Genomic DNA, 19,456 nt, shown 5'->3' on the forward strand with positions numbered 1-19,456 from the left:
TCTCCCACAGATGATTTGACTTCCCACTAACAGCAACATTTTAGTGCACAGGCTTTGAAGCCCTCCTGTGCAGTCTTTGGGGAGGGGGAGACACAGCATCTGCTACCCCAGGACAGAGCACTGAACATTTGTACAGTGTCTTTCCAGGACTGGAATTTGAAAATTCCCTTCTCTGCCCCAGCCATTCCCAGCAGTTAGCTTCACCAGGGGGCAAACCACAGTTGGTTCAGGTTTCTTTTGCCACAGGGGAACACTTGAAAAGAAACAAAAGAATACCACACGCTGATGTCTGTTTTCAAACTGTTCTTTTCATGTACAATCTGTTAACAGGTTTTGTTACTTTCAGCTGTCAAAGGTCAAAAAATAGAAACTCTCTAAAGTGCATAATTGTACTTACATTTCATATAAACTATCTGAAGTTCTAGCAATGTGCCATGTAAACAGCAGTAACTAAGCATCAGAAAATGCTACAGTCTCCTTGGTTCAAAAATAAAACAGACTGTTCCCTACATATCATTTATCAAGACTTGTCAGGGGCAAACCCCAGCAGAACAGGTAATTATCAGTACACAGTGCAAACAGGCTTTTTAAAAATAGGCAGAGAAAACATGCTTACTCCTGGGAAGCCTTGGCCCACTGGAAAAAGAGCAGAAACCGCTGAGTCTGCTTCTCTTGGCCACATGAAGACGCCCAGCCCAAAGTGCCCAAGCTGCAGTTCATCACAATTCAGCAAAGTCCCACATGCAGGCCAGCCTGAGACACATGCTCACCCTGCATGGTTTTGCTTTGCTGAACTGGGCCTGAATAATACAAAACTGAGCCACTGCTAAGGACTTTTTCCTAGCCAAACATCCTTTCTCATCCCTCACTTCCACTAGCAGAGTCACACTGCAGGCAGTCTGGATCAGCTGCTTTATCTGAAATGACTAAGCAGAGCCAATTATGGACTTTCAAAGGAACAGACTGCAAGAGCAGGCTGAAGGACAAAGGCACAGCTCTGTTCTCCTGGGCTGCCCTGTGTTCAGACAGCGCTCCAACAAGCAATCTTCACAAGCAGCTTTTGACCTCATGTGTCAGCCCAGCTAATGCACTCAAAGCATCAGTTTTGCAGAGGCTGAGCCTCACATCTGAACTGATGGAAACTGGGCATGGCTGAAAAACTAAGCTCCAGGTCAGCACAAGTCTCCTGGACTCTTGGGAGGTGGAACAGGCAATTCAGCATTCAGTGAAAAACCCCCACAACTGGTGAAGACTGAATTTGTTTCCCACCTGGCAGTTCCCCTCTGAAGTGCTTGCACTAACTAATGCACATCACTGCCTTGCCCATCCAGACTACTAACAGGAATTGTCAAACCCCCTGGGAGAAGGCTGCCTTTTGAAGTGCTTGTCTGAGGATGCTGAAGAGACTGAAAAACTCCTCAGCACCAGTTTTGGCAAGAATTACCATAGCACATACAGCAAGTGGGTTGTGGTGCTTAGACTTAATCTTCCAAATACACCAATTTGTGAGCCCACTTGCCCATATAAAAGAAGGAAGGGGGAGAGGTTGTTCTGGGGTCTTCCTGTGGTGTGACTTACATGAGGCCTGGCTGCGACGATTGGCACTGCATTTGATGTCAGCCATTTGGTTTCTGCACCTGAGCTCCACAGGGGATTGACACAAAAACAGGCATGACAGAAATGCTCTCTCTGAGACATCTGGGGTGAGCCCTGGCTCAGGGCAGAGTGAGTTCATGCACACAAGCCTCTGGAGTGGGAGAGCAAGCCTGGATGGGACTGCAGAACTGCAAGCCCTCAGCTACTTGGTGAGTTTCTCAACTTGCTGCTTTTCACTCCTTCAGGCAGCATCTGTGTGACGTGAGCAGCTGATTCAGGCATCCCAGGACTTGCCTTTCTGAGAGTCATGAACAAATTTGAAAAATGCTGAGTTCTCAAAATCTGCCACTTCAACGGGCAGAGCTCCATGGTTTCAGTTCCCTGCAGCATCCTCTGTGCTGGTATGCCACCATACATCCCTGGAAGAAAAGTCCATCCTCTGTCGCCACCAGCAGAGCGTCATTGCAGCAGCCCACAGAGTCTGACTGATGGTGTACACAGAAAAGCCAAATTCAGGCCAGTGAGTATGTATGATGCCCCCATGGACTGTCCAGCTTGAACTCTTAGGTCTGTGTCAGATGATGACACACATGGACTAGCGAGGGGATCTTCCAGATATCTTCCAGATACCTGACACCAAGCATTTAGCTGATCAGCTAACAAAATCCCAAGGGTTTCTGACTTAGAGCTGCTGTGTTGGATTTTGCCCAACTTCAGTTGGGTTTCCTTCCCACCTTGAACTGGCCTTTAAAATGAAGACATTACTTGCATCTGTTTGGGATAGGAAGCAAATAAGCTGTGCAGCAAAATTCTTGCTGTCTCCTTCTGCTTGGAAGGTGCTACTGTAACACTGCAACTGTTAGGAAACTGAGAGGAAAAAAGGCTTTTAAACCCTCTTGAGTGGTGACCAGGACATTCTCACAGCATTCATCTAGAGCAACAGAGGATGCTGGACTCCAGTCAGGTCTAAAGTCTGAGCAAATCTTCATGCTGGCTATAAGAGAACAGTCCTGGTTCTATCATCTGACCTGTGCCTTCATGTGGGAGCAGCCAGGGCACTTGTCTGTTAAACAAATGGAGAAGCTATTTGATGATTTAATCACTATTCATTCTACTTGGCCTCTTGCTATGATATCCTGGGGGAAAGAATAATAGCATGACTGGCTTTGATATTCTAAATGTTACAGGATCTGTAAGCAAATCAAACCAGAAGGATCCCTTCAGTGAAGTCACTAAGCACAGCATCATGTCTCCTACACTGGCAAACTCCATTGTGGGCATCAGGCCTGGAGAAAGAGTGGGCAACATCAAGTGCTGAGAGTGATAGAAAGCTACCTTTTGCCCCCCCCTGCCACCGGTGGGAATGGCCTTTCAGTTCCCAGGGAGCAGCTCAGCTCTCCCCAGCCAGGCTCCCACTGCATCCGCTTCATGCATTTGTCCATTTGCACTCTTCTTTGTTAATGGCAAAACCAATCTCCTCTTCTACATGACCTTGGAGCTAGTATCTCTTTTACTGATCAGGACCTCCAGCAGCCTCAGCTTGGCCTTAATCTGCTTGTATTCATTGTATTCTTCAGCCATAGGAGTGCGGTCCTCCTTCTGCACATTCCTAGGGGGAGTGAAAGCAGATCATGAGGATTTCTGTAACAAGACATCTCAATAGTTGTCCTCCAACCCTCAACAAGACCAACAAAGAAGCTCCTCTCCTCCTCCCCATCAGGGAACAATCCCCAAACTCTTATCCTTTATGTGGGAAAAACCACTTGTATTGAAGCTGAACACAGTACCTCATAGCTCCAAATGCAAAACCTTACTTGTAGCCCACCCAGCTTCTCTGAAGCCTCCAGCCTATACACCATGGTTGAAAACCATTTCAGGAGACACCCGAATGTCAGCCTGCTAGCACAGCGCAATAGAATAGAGTTTCTCCTGGCTTGGCATCACATCATTTGCATGGGCAGGCACCATTGTGAGAAAGGAAGCTGATAGCTGATGAGATTTCTCTTAGAAGTTTCATGTAAGCTAACTTTTCAGTGATTTTACAAGAAGCTCTATGGATGATGGCTGGTGGCAGGAGACCTAACAGAATGTTTTCATATATTTATACTCTTAAATTATCCTAATCAGCTCATTAATGAAAGACATTTTCTGAAAACAAAAAGGCCTGCTACACTAAAGCAGTAGTACTTCAAGTACTGTCTCAGTACCTCACAAACAAGCAAGAACAGGACAGAAGCCTAAACAGACATCTTTAGGAAAAAGCCAGTTATTCTGTCACTGAGAAATGCTTCCATCATTCCTGGCAGCTACACTAGAGGCAGATGGATTGTCACAACTTGTACTTTTGATTCTCACTGCTTGCCCTAAGACAATGCCCTCAAAGAGGTTGTGATCCCTGAGGTTCTTGTGGGGTGATGGTGAGGGGTGGGCAGGGCAGAAAGGACTTAATTACATAATAGTCAATTCAGGTAGCTTTCCATATTTGCAGGTCTCTGTAGATGCCAAACAGATCAAAAGCAGCTGAAGGACAGAGACAGCTGAGAAATTATTACCTTCCGTTTTGTCGGAAAAAGTTATCTTCAAAGTCCCTCAACTTCTTTCTGATGCGCTTTTTCTCTTCCCTGACTTCTTGGAGCTGCTCTAAGAGTTCAGGGCTGTTGGGTTTAAATATAAACAAGATTATACATGTGGATACAACTGTAGCAGGAGACATCCAGTAAATCTACAACTGTATGTCAGGCAATGGCACTGCTCCTGCAGGCAGCGCGGGCAGCCTGATGTTACTTGCAAGGAGAAGCTCTCCACACATAGAGGCTTCAGCTTCAGCATGGGATTGTTTTGCTGAACTAAGGAGGTCAAGTGTGCATTACACAATTCAGCACTAACTTCTGTGAAACCGTCTGCCGGAAGATGGGCCTGATTTTGGCAACTTTCACAGGATCAGGATCAATGGTCACAACTTCACGCTACAGCCCGTGTGTATTTGTATCAGATCTAGGTGCCTGAAACCAGCACAGCTGGTTCGGCTTTACTTCTCCAAAACATGAAAACCTCTGTAGAGCACAGGCTTGTTTTCATGATAAAGGCTTGCCACTGGTGAGGGGGAGCTACTATGCAGTGCAAAAGTCTAATGTCTGTATCAAGTCAGGGTACTTTCTTTCCAAACCCTACTGTGTTTTAAAATAAAGCACAAAAAATTCTGACTCAGTTCACAAATGGAAAAAGAAAAATATCTAGCTCTTTTCTTTTTCCTCCTGTCCAAAAAGTAGCTAACTTAGCAAGAAATAACTTTGAAGTTGCCTGTGAATACAACATACATGGATGCTTCGTGGAGATTTGAAAGCCCCATATCCTGATTGCTCCTAGATGGCATCTTATCATCCACTGGGGAAACAAAGCCGTCAGCATCATCTTCAAGTTGATCCAAGAAGCTACACACGTTGAAATCAGTTTTCATTGTAATTGTGAAACCTGGCTTCACATTGCTGTCCTCCTCAGATCCCTCCTCTTCCTCCTACAGACAGGAACAGAACACCCCCACAACAGAACAGGTCATTGCTCCCTTCTCAAAAAGGGGTATCACCTTTCACCACATGCACTGGGGGACAGGTATGAAGAGTGGATAGGCAGAGCAAGCACTTCAATTGCTAAGCAATACAGGACACCAGAAAACCACCAGTAAGACATCCTGTGACCAAAGCACCAACTCAGAAGGGCAACCGAACCGAGGGGAAAAATACTTAGGGTTCTTATGTATTCTGATGTTAATCAAGAGAGCCATTATGCAAACTGTCTAAAGCATCACCTCCGTACACCTGGCACACAGAGGAACCACTAGCTTTACATGTGAAAGAGTCTCTCGATGGATGCAGCTCAACAGCTCTCTCTATTGGCTGAATTCAAAACCTCCAATGCTCCTACAGCGATCTCAGCACAGGTCAGTCCAGATGTGGGTGGGGAATGACCGACTTTACAAGGACTCCTGTTGCTAATGTGTTTCCAACATCAGCTCTGCACCCTTTGGTTGGAACACACTAAAAGCTCGAGTGGAAACACTGCCCAGTGCCATTTCCCCAGCATACACCGATGATGAATGGGTTGTGTTCAGACTTTGTTGCGAAATGGATAGGGGCACAAGATTTGACAGTCCGCTGCACGGCGTCCTTGCTAATTCATAGTGTGTGCAAATGTAGGGCTCCTCCTGCCACACTGCTGCAAAATCCTTTGGATTACCAGGGACCAGTTTCCACTTACAGAGACATTTCTAGAAGGCAACCTGCAACCTTACATAACAAATGAGGCATGAGCATTACCGGAAGGCAATAAATGCCAGCATGGACAGCAAGTCTCTCATATATGTGTATATATATTTGTTTTATAACCATGCAACTCTTGCCAGGGAGCATCTAAGAACATGAACAGTTCTAAAAGCTTTTGAGGGCTACTATCACTAAAGTCTCCAAGTGTATGCAAAAATACATTCTTGCCCTGGAATTAAAAGAAGCTATTTTCTTTGCCTCCTCCCCCCATGCAATTCCTTGTTCAATTATTTCTAAGAGATTGTTCCTGTAATTCAAGCAAAAGTTGGATTTAGTGGGACAATGCCAGGTTGCAGTGCTACAAAGTCAGTGGTTTAAAAGTGCATGCACTTACATGGAATCACTCTGCCCAGGGTTTGCTTTTTAAGTTCAAGCTCTAGGCTATGAAAATGCAATGCAAAGCCACAGGCTGAGAATTACAGCCAACGTGAAGGCTTGGAGATGAAAAACATCTTTCTGGAGAGAAATTTTGAGTAGTAGTAGTAGTAATAATAATAAATAAATAAAAATATTAAAAATAATCTTAATAGATGCAGAGAAGTTTGAACACATCTCAGAAAATTCTGTAGGGAACTTGTGAAAGTTAAAGCAAGATTTAGCTTATGATTAAACTGTGTACTTAAGATCATTTCTGCAGATGTAAACAGAAGGTATAAAACCCTGCAAACAACTTCAGGCTGGGCTGGGGAGGTGGCACCACTGCTCACTGTCATTTACCAGTCCCCAAGCATGTTGTCCTGCCCTGCCAGGTAAGGGCAACTAGGACTGAAGCAGGAGAACACCAATCCTGCTGTGGCATGGAGGAGGATTTGCCAAGTCCATCTGTGCATTAAAAACACTAAGTTTTATTGGAGAAATATCGCTGGCACCAAAGAAGGAGCTTCCATGACCTTTCCTGGAAGAGCAAGTTGCTTCTGGATTCCCCTTCTGGAGTGAAAGGAAAGGGACAATTTTCATAAGCAGTGTTGTGACAAACTGCTCAAACTGCTCCTGTGGACAGATGCAGGCTGTCTTCCCCATAGATGTCCATGAGCCCATCCTCCTTGCCTCACTCCAGGGCACCAGAGCTCAGGAGTGAGCCTCCTGCCAAGAGAAGCCCCATGGGAGGAAAAGAAAGCATAGAAGTTTCACTTGTTCAGACCTCAGTGCCAAAACCACTACATCTGGCTGTCATGAAACCTCTTAAAGCCTTCTGCTGTGAAGGTGTGAATTAAAAGGATTCTTAGCAATAACTTAGATGACCATTTCCATTACAGGCCTTCACTGTACACAAGTAAATGTGCTGGCATTTACACTTGAATGAGAATGATCTTCATTGATGAGATCCATTTGGCTTGCACCTGCTGGGACCTTCAGGCACTCGTGAGGCATTTGAATTTTCCACAGCTACAAAAATGTAATCTCCAGAGTATCCCATCATCAACACTCCCACCAAGTAAGCTTCCCAAGGATTTTTTCAAATTAGACAATAGTCAAGATACTGTTTGGTAAGCTGCACCTCAGACTACCTTTCAAGCTTTTAGCCAACTCTCTCTAACACTTAAAGAAGCCCCACCAAAAAACCCCACCCAAAACAAAACCCCCAAACTGACAGTGTCTCAGGGGCCATCAAGGTAGGCAGCACTCTGTCCAGAGTGGACCTTACGGGGGCAAGGTTTGGGGCCTTTTGGCAGTTTCCTCTCTTTAGTTCTGAGTGTAGTTCAATGCAAAGCTGCCATGTTCCATGTTCAGCTTCACAGAGCCCCACTAAAGCGTTAATAGGCATGTTAAGTGTTAATGAGCTTAAGGCTGCCACCTTCACAGTTCAGGGTTCGTATTCCCTGCAGAACACTGCTCAGCTGGTGTGACGCTGCCTGGGCACAGCAGCAGCCATACTGGTCATGAGAGATCACCAGAACTGATAGCTCTAGGTTTGGACTCTGTGCAAGCACAAGTGGCAACCAAAGACACTAAACAAAAAAACCAAAACAACAAACCCAGCCAAAAGCCTCCACCTCGAGACCACTATTGCAGATCTGATCCAGCAGTTATCCAGGAAGGAAATGCTGAGAGCTCCGTGATGATAGACCAGCCTCCAAATGAGGCTGCAATCTGGTTTTTAGGAATACATGGCTTGAATAGTTCATTAATGTACTGTAATGTACTGTAACTGCCTAATCACCTTGGATGTGTAGAGCTGAAGCGCTTACACCATGAACCAAACTCTGGCTAGAAAACGACCTAGAGAGAAACCACCGAGTGCCAAAGCACTTTTTTTCCCTGTTACATTGCAAGGGTGACAGAAGCAAGCCAGGGCCCAGCTGCATGCTGGGTGCTGCCCAGTATGGTAGCAGTCTTCACCACCCAAGAATTACTACCCCACAGCAGCACAAGAAAGGAACACAACAAGCCTGCCATCCAAATCTGACCCAAAGCATTACCTAGTGGAACCATTTCATTCTTAACATCCATCCTCATGTGACTTACTTAGAAATACCCTTCATGAGGTGGTGACACACAGCCCTGGATAAAACAAGCACGTGAACAGGAGCAGGCATGGATCCCCTAAGTGCCCCAGCTGGCTCCATGTGGCAGTGTTAGTTTTGTGAGAGCTCATTCCTGCTGCAGTGCCGTGAGCAAGCCACAGAGCTTTGGAGTGAGAGAAACCACCACCAAACAAGTTAGCTCCATTAACAAGAGAGGAGGAAAGCGTGGAAAAAAGCAACGTACAAAGGTAACTGTGATTTGATGTTTTTTTATAGCAAAATCAAACAGATTATGGGCAAGTGTAGGGGGAAGGAGAAGGATGGGAAAGAATGCAAAGCCAAGGAAGTACTGTAGTCTTATCTAAGACAAGGGAAGAATTTGATCAGAACTGGTGAGGCTTAAAGCAGCTACTGATTTTTCAGGAGGACACTGCAAAAAAAATCAGCAGTGATAAAAAATAGTCAAACAATCATTCTCTTTCATTGGTGTAAGGGGAAACTGACGCAAACTGAGCACTTAGTTAGCAGCTGGAGGTCTTCACCTTTATCTCCTTGAAGAAGGAAGCTGTTTCGCCCTCGATAATTGGCTGCAGCAAAGGGCTTCTCCGCTTGCTGGAGGGGGAACCCTGTGACAGGTGTTAACAAGTATGTTACATTATGAACCCCTTTCTCCTTCACCACCTGCTCTCAGCTCATTCTCACCCACACATTCACTCTCGGCTCATGGCTGCACCGTCAGGAGAAATCTATTTCTAGAAGGAAAACATGCCTGGCAGACCCCCTGAACCTTGGGCAGTTTTCTCTCAGGATGTTGTTCAAGCAAGAGGCATCACTGCCAAACACTTAAGAAAAAAGCTTGGACACTAGAACACAAGCTGGGCTGCAAGAAAACAATTTACTTCCCAAGGCCCATGCACACCCCCCATTTGTTTTGCTCTCCAGAGCTGCAGTGCAAGCCCAGCTAGACTCTGCAGGAGCCTGATTTCCCACTGAAGCAGCTAATGACATAGAGATGGATTTTCAAATGTATCTTGGCTCTGCATGAGCTTCTTACTGCCTCACTCGAGGGGCTTGGAAAAGCCAGTCTTGTCTCTTCTCAGCTAGCTGCTGTGCAATTTCAGTTTTGTGTCTAAACAGGACCTGAGCTCTCTTTTGAGAGCTTTGTGTTAAACTGTGCATACACAGCTACATGTTTCTTCTTTCTTGATCACCAGCACCATCTTCATAGCACAGATTTTAGGGAATACTTTGCATACTCAAGGAGCTACTTTTTGTTTTGTTTTAAATGCAGGACCACCTCCCACTATTAGCAGAAAAATCCCCCTGGCTTCTCAGTGTTAACTGCACTGAATAGTGCTGTGCCAGTCCACTCACTTCACTGGCCATCTACAAAAAGCAACCAAGAGTGCTGCTTAGGAACAGCAAAAAAGGATCGTACCTGACAGCATAGCGTAAGCAGCAACCATGATAAACCACTTCTCTTTCTGTAGACAGGCTACAAGTACTCTGTGTGTATTTTTAGATCAAATAATATCTAAAGTGTCTGACACAAGTTGTCTGACATTAGAGATGGTGTGTTTGCTCCACAGAGGGGTGCACTGAACTCTTTGCCGGTGGCAGTGCCTCTTTGCCAAAGCATCGCCTTGACCGAGGGAATATCCACCACTGTGGGATCTCTTTAATAAAAAAATTAAGTGCTAGGAGACTGTTGGCCCTTTCTCTCAACCATGGAGACTGCCATCTCCTGTGAGACCCACACCACCCTGTGTTCCTGACATACAATCCTGTGTAACCAAGCAGCACGGAAGACCTACAGCTGAGAGTGGATTGGTAAGAATATGGAAGTGAGGCTATAGCCAAACACAAGATGATGAAATAACAGTGGCAGCCCAATGGAAAAAGGAGAAATAACACAAGGTGAGGTGTGCCTCATTGGTGGTCACTAAAGTCCCTTGACCAACTTTGCCCGACTTCAGTATACGGTGTGTCACCGATTCACTCCTTTGCTTGGTCTTTGAGCGATACGGGAGGCTGGGACTTGGCCTTGGTTATTGTGTTGTATGCAAAAGTGTGGCGATTCCTTTTTCCTCAGCTCGAAACGAAAGAAACAGCCCCCAAAAGAATGCTCTACTCACAATGATGGGGATGGTGTTGGCTCTGGAGAGGATCTGCTTGACCAAGCGGTACCTGTCATACAATGGCTTCATCACCTGCCGTTCATTTTTGGTAACCTGAGAAAGAAAGAGCAGTGAGATCCATGAAGCCTGCAGCAGATACTCCACTCTGTAACGCACGTGCCCGTGGGGTGTCCTTGTAATGTGGGTGTACAAGACAGGTGGCTTAAATGACCAACCTAGGTATCGTATGTCCACAGCACAAAATGACCCACAGGCAGCTGTCTGTGCTTGTAATCATGTCTACTGTTACAAGGCCTCATCCTCGTGGCTGGGATGTCAGAGGCTGTGTTTACGACTCGTGGAAAGAGGAGCTGCAGTGACTGGATACTGCAGTGTATGGAGACTTTCCTGGGGAAGGTTAAACTGCTGGGTTTCACTAAAGCTAACTCTCTCTGCTCTTTCTCTTTTCCAAGGCAGCAGTTCTTCATCTTTTGAGCCCCACAACCCTGTGCTCCACCCCTCCTCCACTGCTGGGGAGAAGTTATCATAGAACTGTGAAGGGATGAAGGTGCCAGGGCTGTGTGACATAGAAATGACAGAATAATTCTGTGATGCCTACCCCAAGCCTGTCTTATATTGCTCTGTCCTTAACTCCACTCCTCCTGGATGCATATTGCATTCCCTTCTTTGCTCAAGTGTGTTACCAATTCCAAGTGTTCATTTGGACCTAGATGATCCTTGGGGTCCCTTCCAACCCTGACAATTCTGTGATTTTTGGGTTTCTTTTGGATTCAAGCCAGGCCAAAAATCTCAGTAGTACTGACAGGGAAGGAAAGTGAAAGACCTAGCACACAGTAGCTAGTATGGGCGAGTGGAAATCTGTCCAACTAAGTACAGCAGGATTAGAAAACAAACACAGAATACTCAGCAGAACCAACCTTACCATCAGGTTTGTATTCAGCACTGTCAGACCCATATCCTGTGACTGTCCTTCCAGTAGAACTTTCGTCTAACTTTAGATTATAAAGCTCTTAAGAGGGGAAGCTTTAACTGACTCTGATGTCATGCCTATTTCTTCAAGATATTTTACATTTTTTTACTGCTGCTAGTCACCAGAGCATGTGAACAGTTTCCACATAAAAAAAGTCAATGTCAACCCCTAGGGAGCTTTGTACAGTCTCTACAACAGCAATAGGAGGCACAGTAATACACCTTGAGACAGGAGGAAACGTTGAAATGAACGGTCTTATTTTGTCTGCAGCTGAATTTCACTAGAGTAAGCTTTCACATCCTCCTTCCAGAGCAGGTGAGGGTGTTGATTTGCAAGGGGCAGAAAAGCTTTAAGTATTGCCAGGAATGGGACTGGCTGGAGGAAGATTCTTTGCTTTCATCCCCGATTACCAAGTCTGCTATCTGATGATGACTAGGGAAAAAGGAGGAGGAAGATCTTTTTATTCCCAAGTTCAATGCAAACATCCCCAAGCCTGGTAAGGGGCCCACAGATGTACAGTCCAAGTTCTAGGGCATGCATGTCCTACACTTCTGAAGCACAGCTGGGCTCCAATACCCAACAGCCTCAAGCTGGCTATTTGCTGAGTAAGCAAATCAAACGGATTAGAGAGATGTGAACAGCATCAAACGAGTCACTCAGCCCTCCCTGTAGAGTTTTGTGTTGGTTTGTCTGCATTCAAGTGCACTGGCTAGCAAATTGCCTCCAACTTTGGTTTCTTTGCACCCAAATCAAGCACACAACTAGAGAAACTGGGTAGCCTACATATAGATACATATAAAATTCATATTATTCCTATCTAGCTACCCAGAGAAAGTAGGTAGCTTCCTTAGCTTTATCTATATCTGTATCATTATTACCTAGCACTCAGTAGAACAGGAGGCACATCACTACTGTTGGCTTAGATAACCTCAGTGTACCATTTAGTGGGTTTTTTAAGCAAGAGAAACTGAGAAGCAAACCTTCAATCCAAAGAATTTCAAAGCTGATAACAGCATTGTTTTGTACAGGAACAAACAACACAAAACATAAGGATTTTTTTTCCATTCCAAAGCTTAAGTTTGTTAAGGAATGGAAAAGATAAGTAACATTCATAGAAAAATGCTTAGCACATAGGCAAACCTATGTGCAAACCCACTAGGTGAATGTACGTAACACCAGCAAAACTGGAGTGGATTTTGGGAGAACATTCAAAAAGACATTTTGAATAACGGAGCCTCTGACACAACTCTGGGGCACATTCAACATGACAAAAGAGCAGCAGCTGAGGAACAGGCCATCGCTTACATTGTTAAAGCATCATGAGAATATCTGCAGAAATAGACCTTGTGGCTTAACTAAACCGAATAGAATAGAATTAACCACCTTGGAAAAGACCTTCGAGATCATCGAGTCCAACCTATCACCCAACACCATCTAATCAACTAAACCCTGGCACCAAGCACCCCATCCAGTCTCTTCTTAAAGAAAACACTTCAGTCCCACCTTTACACATTCATCTATCACCAGTGCAGAAAGACCCAGCCACACAATAAAACTGAGCTCCATTGTTTTTCTTGTTTAGTTACATTTCTTTAAGAAAAAAACCAAATAGTTGGCTGAACTATCCCCATTCTCCTCAAGCTCTCAGTACTTTTCCACTGCTGTAGTGCCAGGAGCTGAGAACAGCAAAAGCTGATGAGATGCAGTCTTCCTTGCTGTGCAGTTCAGTGTTGCTAGGTATAAACTGTTTACTTAAAACTAAAGGAATTAAAAAGCAGTTGTGTAAAAAAAGCATCAGAATGGGGGGAGGAAGGAGCTATGCTAACAAGCTAGGCTCTGGGCTTGCTCTCTTGAAACAATTTAAGTGAGTTCACTTCAGTGAGATGCCACCTGTTGATTTGCATCATTGTAAAAGCAGCAGACTCAGTCTCATGGAGAACAAAAGGGAGGTTAAGTGGATTCCCTTGTGCTGGTCTTTTGCAATTCTACACAAAAAACCCTGCATGACACAACTATGCTGGTTTTAGTTGGTGCTACGTGTGACTGCACAATATTAGCACTCAATTAAATAGAAATAGAATTAACCAGGTTGGAAGAGACCTTTGAGATCATCGCGTCCAACCTACTATCCAACACACCTAATCAACTAAACCATGCAACCAAGCACCCTGTCAAGTCTCCTCCTGAACACCTCCAATGCTGGTGACTCCACCACCTCCCTGGGCAGCACATTCCAACAGCCAATCACTCTTTCTATGAAGAACTTCTTCCTAACATCCAGTCTGAACCTCCCCTGGTGCAGCTTGAGACTGTGTCCTCTTGTTCTGGTGCTGGGTGCCTGGGAGAAGAGACCAGCCCCCACCTGGCTACAACCTCCCTTCAGGTAGTTGTAGAGAGCAATAAGGTCTCTCCTGAGCCTCCTCCAGGCTAAGCAACCCCAGCTCCCTCAGCCTCTCCTCACCGGCCTTGTGCTCCAAACCCCTCACCAACTTTGTTGCCCTTTTCTGGACACATTCCAGCTAGTCAACATCCTTCCTAAACTGAAGAGCTAAACTAAAGAGCTTAAAGTTTTTAAAAAAAAAAAAAAAAAGTCTATTTTAAGGACAAAGGAGAAAATTATTCAGGATCAAAAAGAAGGAAGGGATCAAGAACCTCATGCAGTGGCAGAACGACGGATTTGTCAGCTGCACTAAATGAGTGCTCCTTTTAAGCAGTAATTTGCTGCTCCCAAGCCACTGCTCAAGGGATTAGCACCACTGAAATTAAGTTAATTTACCTATACAGCTAGTAGCTAAAGAATACAATGTCATCAGTGAACGAGGAGGAATTCATACAAAGCCAACTCAGTGGCCTGGAAGCCAGCATGTTTCTGCCGTGGCAGGGATCAACAGGACCCAACACTTAATGAAGGAAAGTAATTAGTGAAGACAGAATTAAGATCAATTGTTCGAGAAACCTCAGGCCCTTTGCTTCCACTGGCAAATGGAAAACCCATCAATTTATTGGGAAGAATCTCCTCCCAATTTATGCTGTGATGCTTCAGAGACAGCTCATTTCATGGATCCTCTGGCACACAAGGATTGTGCAAATAGCAAGTTGCAGGTGCCCCTCTGCAGACTGCCATGAGAAACATGCTATAGTGCCCCTAAAAAGGAGCAGTGCAGACACACCTGCCCTCCCACTTAGCCACTGATACCAGCAAACAGCAAAATCACCAGTTGGATGGGGGACCACACACCACTATTTCCATGCAGACTGTACCCTAGCAAAGCTGGTGAGTTTGCTGGGCCCCAAACTGGAGCTGTGGGCCCTGGTGAGCATGAGGCCAAAACCACGAACATTTAGCCTGCGGGCTTGCTCCTGCAGGTATCTGCCAAGCCCAGTGCTGTGTGCAGATGTCACCCTGCTGAGAACAGACTCCTCAGCGGCAGTGGGAGTGAAGGATCAGGGAGGTGGATTAGAGGGAGCACATGTGGTTTGAACAGCAAGAGGTTCTAGTAACTGTGACATCAAAGGAGCTTTAGGAGGATCGTTTACTACAGACAAAGACACTGACATTTGAAAAAAACCAAACCTGTACATACCGGTCTGCCATGAATGCTTTCATAGTACAGCAAAGCTTTTTGAAGAGCCACTTTCTCAGCTGCTATCTGGTCTCTTGTCATGTCCTATGAAAAGTAGCACAGAGAGAGAACAGTGAGGAAAAAAAGTCAGATTGCTGGACTCAAACAATACTTATCTGTAGCCTACACAAAGTTGTATCATTTTGTCAATAATGTTTTGAAGACTCATCTCTGCCTTCCAGTCCTCTTTTCCCGGCTATATTGTCAAAGAGACTGTTACTGTGAGTGGCAGCCTAGGCACAATGCAGGTATATTAAAGCCACATAACCTTTGCATACACAGCTATTTTATAAACATAAGACAGATTTACTCCTTATCAGCGGGCTTTGAAAAAAACAAAGCTATGCAACTTTTAACGATGGTAACTCTTTTTCAGTTAAGATCCAAAGTGTACATTCCACAATAAAACACATTTTCTTTCTTCCCCCTCCCCCCCCCCCCCAAATCTGAGACACACTCCAGTACTTCTTGCAGAGTTTGCCATCTTTGCTTTGCCTGTCACAAACACCAAGAACTGAAGTGCAGTCAGACCAGTTGGACTGTCTGCTGCCAATCCTGTTATGGAATGAAAAGCTCTGGCAGACATGCAGAGGGGATCAAGCCAACAAAAAAGGGGCAGGCAGTTGAGGAAGACTTTAAGTTTGCCAGTTTCCCCACAGAACTTGCCCAACACTAAGCCTTCTCTCCAGTCGCAGCACCAAACGCTCCCACAGGCCCTCTTTAAACAGCCAGGCTGTGGATTCTTGCTACCTTGAGAAAGCAGCCAAATACATGCTGTGTGTATAATCATCATCTGCAGACCCAGTAAACAAAGATAATACTGTCTGCCCCTCTCTTGCAAAGCACTGCACAATTTACATGTCAGCAGACTCAAGGACTTCACTTACAAGGCTGCCCAAACCTCAGGAATAAGAAACATCAGACACAAAGACCTCCCTGCTGATAACCCTCAGAGATTACTGCATCTAACTGAGTTCAATATGGAACTCTCAAAAGTGGTGATAAAACGTCCCAAGAGAAGAGCATTCAGCTTTAGAATGAAGGAGAACTAAACAGATGACCCAATCTCCAGAATCCCTGGAAGACTCAGAGTTTGCCAAAGCCTTTGGGCATAAACCCAGAAGTAGTCAAATACAGGGCAGGAACTATTGCAGTCATTCAGAATCATTACTTGGAATACACAAGGATCAGAAAAGGAACACACCATGATTTTCAGTAGAAACCAAGCTCTGGGAGGGAAAAAAGCTGAAATAAAAACCCAAGATACTAAAGGCAGAGAAAAAGCAACCAAAACAAGTATGCCAGGAGTAAAGGTTGTAAACTTTGTGACAGAATGTAGCAGACCACAGAGCCTTCACAAGTGACTGTGCAGCCACAAGTTAGCTACTTAGGCCTAGATCCCATCTGCCTGCATGGTACCTTAATATCTTCAGGTCGGTTTGTCTCTGTTCGCTTTTCCTGAAGCTTCTTCTGGATAGAATCAAGGGTTGCTTCCACGGCAGGTTTGGCAGATTTATCTGACAGGTCTTGCTTCTTGTCATCGTCCTTTTCGAGCTGAGAGCCAAAGCTCTTGGGGAGCGTGTTGCTCCGCTGACGCACAACAGGGCCAAGGTCTTCCTCGGATAGCTTCAGTTTTGACTCTAAACAGGGACATTTGGGGGAGGATGAACAATTTTCCTTTTTGAACATACGACAGTGACAGGACCACTGCCTAGCATCAAATTTAAATGAGGCAGAGTCCAAGCGCCCCCCAAAGGTGCACCAGTGGTGGCCGCTCACCTTTAAGTTGCTTTCGGAACTTGGCCAAATCATTTGTCCATTTGAGCACTTCAGGGTTGGCTGCTTTGTCGCTGTGGGAAGGCTGAGAGGAAAGAGAAGTCATGCTGAATCTGTGTTAAACCAGTGGGGAAGACCCACTGAAAAGAGTGAGTGCCACAAAAATGAGGTCAGCAGGATTTGGACCCAACATACAGCACTGGCTTCTGACTGGTACCTGCATACCTCTGAGCACTCATTTCACACCTTGCTGTATTTGCTCCTGCCAGTCACAATACTGTCTTTTAGGGACATCATGAAATTGATTTTATTTTCAGAAACAAAACTTTTAGTAGCAAATGTTAAGTTGTAGGAGAAGCTCAGAGGGCCAGACACACGTTGGAATCCTTGTGCCTATTGTTTCCTAACAAGAGGGCACCTCCAAAACAGAGGAAGGCTAACATGAACTGCCTGAGCAGTGTCAGGATGCAAATCTCCACAACAAAGGCTGCTTTACTCTTAATGACACCTAAATTACCGAACTGTTAGCCTAGAGCAAGCTCTGAGCATTTCTTCCAATCTTTTGTACTACAGGCAAGATCCTTTCAGTACAATCCTTTGTAGTTTTAGACCAACAAAAAAGACTCATGCAAGCAAAGCTTGAGTTCCTTAAAAGGCTTTCTGTGCATCGGAAGGGCATGTCACGAATAATTAGAGTACAGTACACTGCTGCTGCCCAGCAGTGCTCAATTGTCATTCCCTGCTCAGGAGTAAAGGCTGCTGCTCTCTCCTCTGCAATGCACTGGTGTCCTGGGATTACCATCATGCAAATGAAACTTGCAACTGTGCTTCCTGTTAGCCGAACTTGAATAAATATGCAAGCAGAGGTTTAACATAGCTATTCCCACAGACTGAGTGGTGCGCTTCTGGTGCAGTGTCTTGTCCTGCACCGACACTACATAATGCAAATCAGCTTTTTTTTTGAGCAACAGCTTTTTTTCCTTCTATTATTTTTTTTAATAAAAGCTTTCAAGCCCTCTGACAGAATTCCCTGAGGTCCCTTCTCTTTGCTGCTAGTGCACACCTCTCCATACAAATACTTAGCTACTAGAGACTCACTCTGTATTTTCTCTCCTCTTCGAATTTGTCTTCAAATCTCCGAATCTTTTTCTTCAGTCCCTGAATCCTCCGGGTAAGTTGTGCAGGGGTAAGGTCCTCTCTGTCATCTTCATATGATCCCAAAGACGAGCTTCGCCTCCTAGGAATAGCAGACATTGCAGGAAGAATTTATCCAAACAGCCACAGTACATCTTCATGCAGAGAAGGCCAGTTAACCATTGTGTCAAATCCCACAGAAGAAAGCAAGCTATGCTGCTGCTCCATAATGACAGACAGCAAAAGATGCTGTAAACAGCCTCTTTCAGCAACAGCAACTCCCTAGATATTAATCCATCAACCCAGAAATTAGTTACCGAAAACTCTTCTAAAAACATCAGCTTCCTGTCAGCAGGAAGAGAAACCTAACACAGCACAGCTATGCAGCATACATGACACAAAGAGATGCTCCTTGATTCAATCATGCGAACTTTACAGCTGGGTTGAAGAGTCAGCACAGGCAAATCACAACCCACCTCATGAAGGAATGAGAATTGGGAGGGGAAGGAGGCACTTCTGTGTCATCCAAGTACTGTTGGCTCTGTCCATAGGCATAGAAGCGAGGGGACGGCATAGGATCGCTGTCCTCATCCAGAAGCTGGCGAATTAAGCGACCGGCCTGCGGGGAAAGGCGAGCCTCATCTGAGTCTAAGCCGTCTCGCTGCCATGAGGAAAGAGCGGGGATGGGCTCTGGGAACAGTAAGACAAAGGCTGGTTTTATCGTTTTTGTTTGAAACATAGGACAGACTCCAGGCAACTCTTCTAAGGAACCCTGTATGTACTGGAGCGCGATTCCTCGTCATTACTGACATCTGTTCAGCGTGCAAAGCCACGCAAAGCATTGCCTGGCCACAGTGGGTACTCCACAAGCATAAATAATCTCCTGAAAGCGCAGCCAGCAATTACCCCAGACTGACACCAAACAAGGCTATCACCAGCCGGCACCTTTGAGGAAAAGGTTATGCTGTACAAGAGAGAATTACCAGCACATGGAGGTATAATGGAGGCACAGCTGGATTACGGGAGGACTTTTTCAGGATGTACAAATACTGTAAATGAATAGCACATTAATCGTCATCCCTCAGCCTCCAGCACTACAATACAACCCTGCTGCCTGCAACTGGGAATTTAAAGACTAAGGTAAGCATAGCTCCTAGTCTGCAAGGAAAAACTGGCTTGCATCACTTCTTGTTCTATGGGGTGTCTAGCCTGTAAATTAACAATGATGGTAATATAGTCTGAATTTCCCCCCTTTTGTCTTTCACATGTAATCCTGCTGCTTAACAGCATGATAGAAAAGCAAGAAAATATTTGGTGCTCTGAACGACCTAACCAGCTGCAAATAAAAGCAACGTTCCATAGAGAGATGGTGGAGAGATGGGGAAACCCAACTTCACATGCTGATTAGCATAGCGGAGCCTACAGTGAAGCAATC

General features: G+C 45.2%; 1 protein-coding gene across 4 annotated transcripts in view; it reads right to left on the reverse strand.

The window, feature by feature from the left end:
• Positions 1 to 288: 288 nt before the first annotated feature.
• Positions 289 to 19,456, reverse strand: part of FAM13A (family with sequence similarity 13 member A) — a 123,484-nt gene continuing 104,316 nt past the window's right edge. For 3 of the 4 annotated variants that reach the window (XM_068137345.1, XM_068137343.1, XM_068137346.1), the window contains 10 exons: positions 18,498 to 18,711; positions 17,986 to 18,124; positions 16,891 to 16,972; positions 16,531 to 16,751; positions 15,073 to 15,156; positions 10,516 to 10,611; positions 8,923 to 9,006; positions 4,914 to 5,110; positions 4,149 to 4,250; positions 289 to 3,205 (listed from right to left, as the gene is read on the reverse strand). In XM_068137345.1, coding sequence (XP_067993446.1) covers positions 3,079 to 3,205; positions 4,149 to 4,250; positions 4,914 to 5,110; positions 8,923 to 9,006; positions 10,516 to 10,611; positions 15,073 to 15,156; positions 16,531 to 16,751; positions 16,891 to 16,972; positions 17,986 to 18,124; positions 18,498 to 18,711 — 1,346 coding nt within the window. In that variant the 3' untranslated portion in view covers positions 289 to 3,078. The remainder of the gene's footprint in view (positions 3,206 to 4,148; positions 4,251 to 4,913; positions 5,111 to 8,922; positions 9,007 to 10,515; positions 10,612 to 15,072; positions 15,157 to 16,530; positions 16,752 to 16,890; positions 16,973 to 17,985; positions 18,125 to 18,497; positions 18,712 to 19,456) is intronic. The other variant, XM_068137344.1, reaches the window with a different exon arrangement.

The sequence above is a fragment of the Melanerpes formicivorus genome, unplaced genomic scaffold (assembly GCF_026170545.1).
Source record: "Melanerpes formicivorus ecotype bairdi unplaced genomic scaffold, bMelFor1.0.p_v2 SCAF_4, whole genome shotgun sequence".
Classification (NCBI taxonomy): domain Eukaryota; kingdom Metazoa; phylum Chordata; class Aves; order Piciformes; family Picidae; genus Melanerpes; species Melanerpes formicivorus.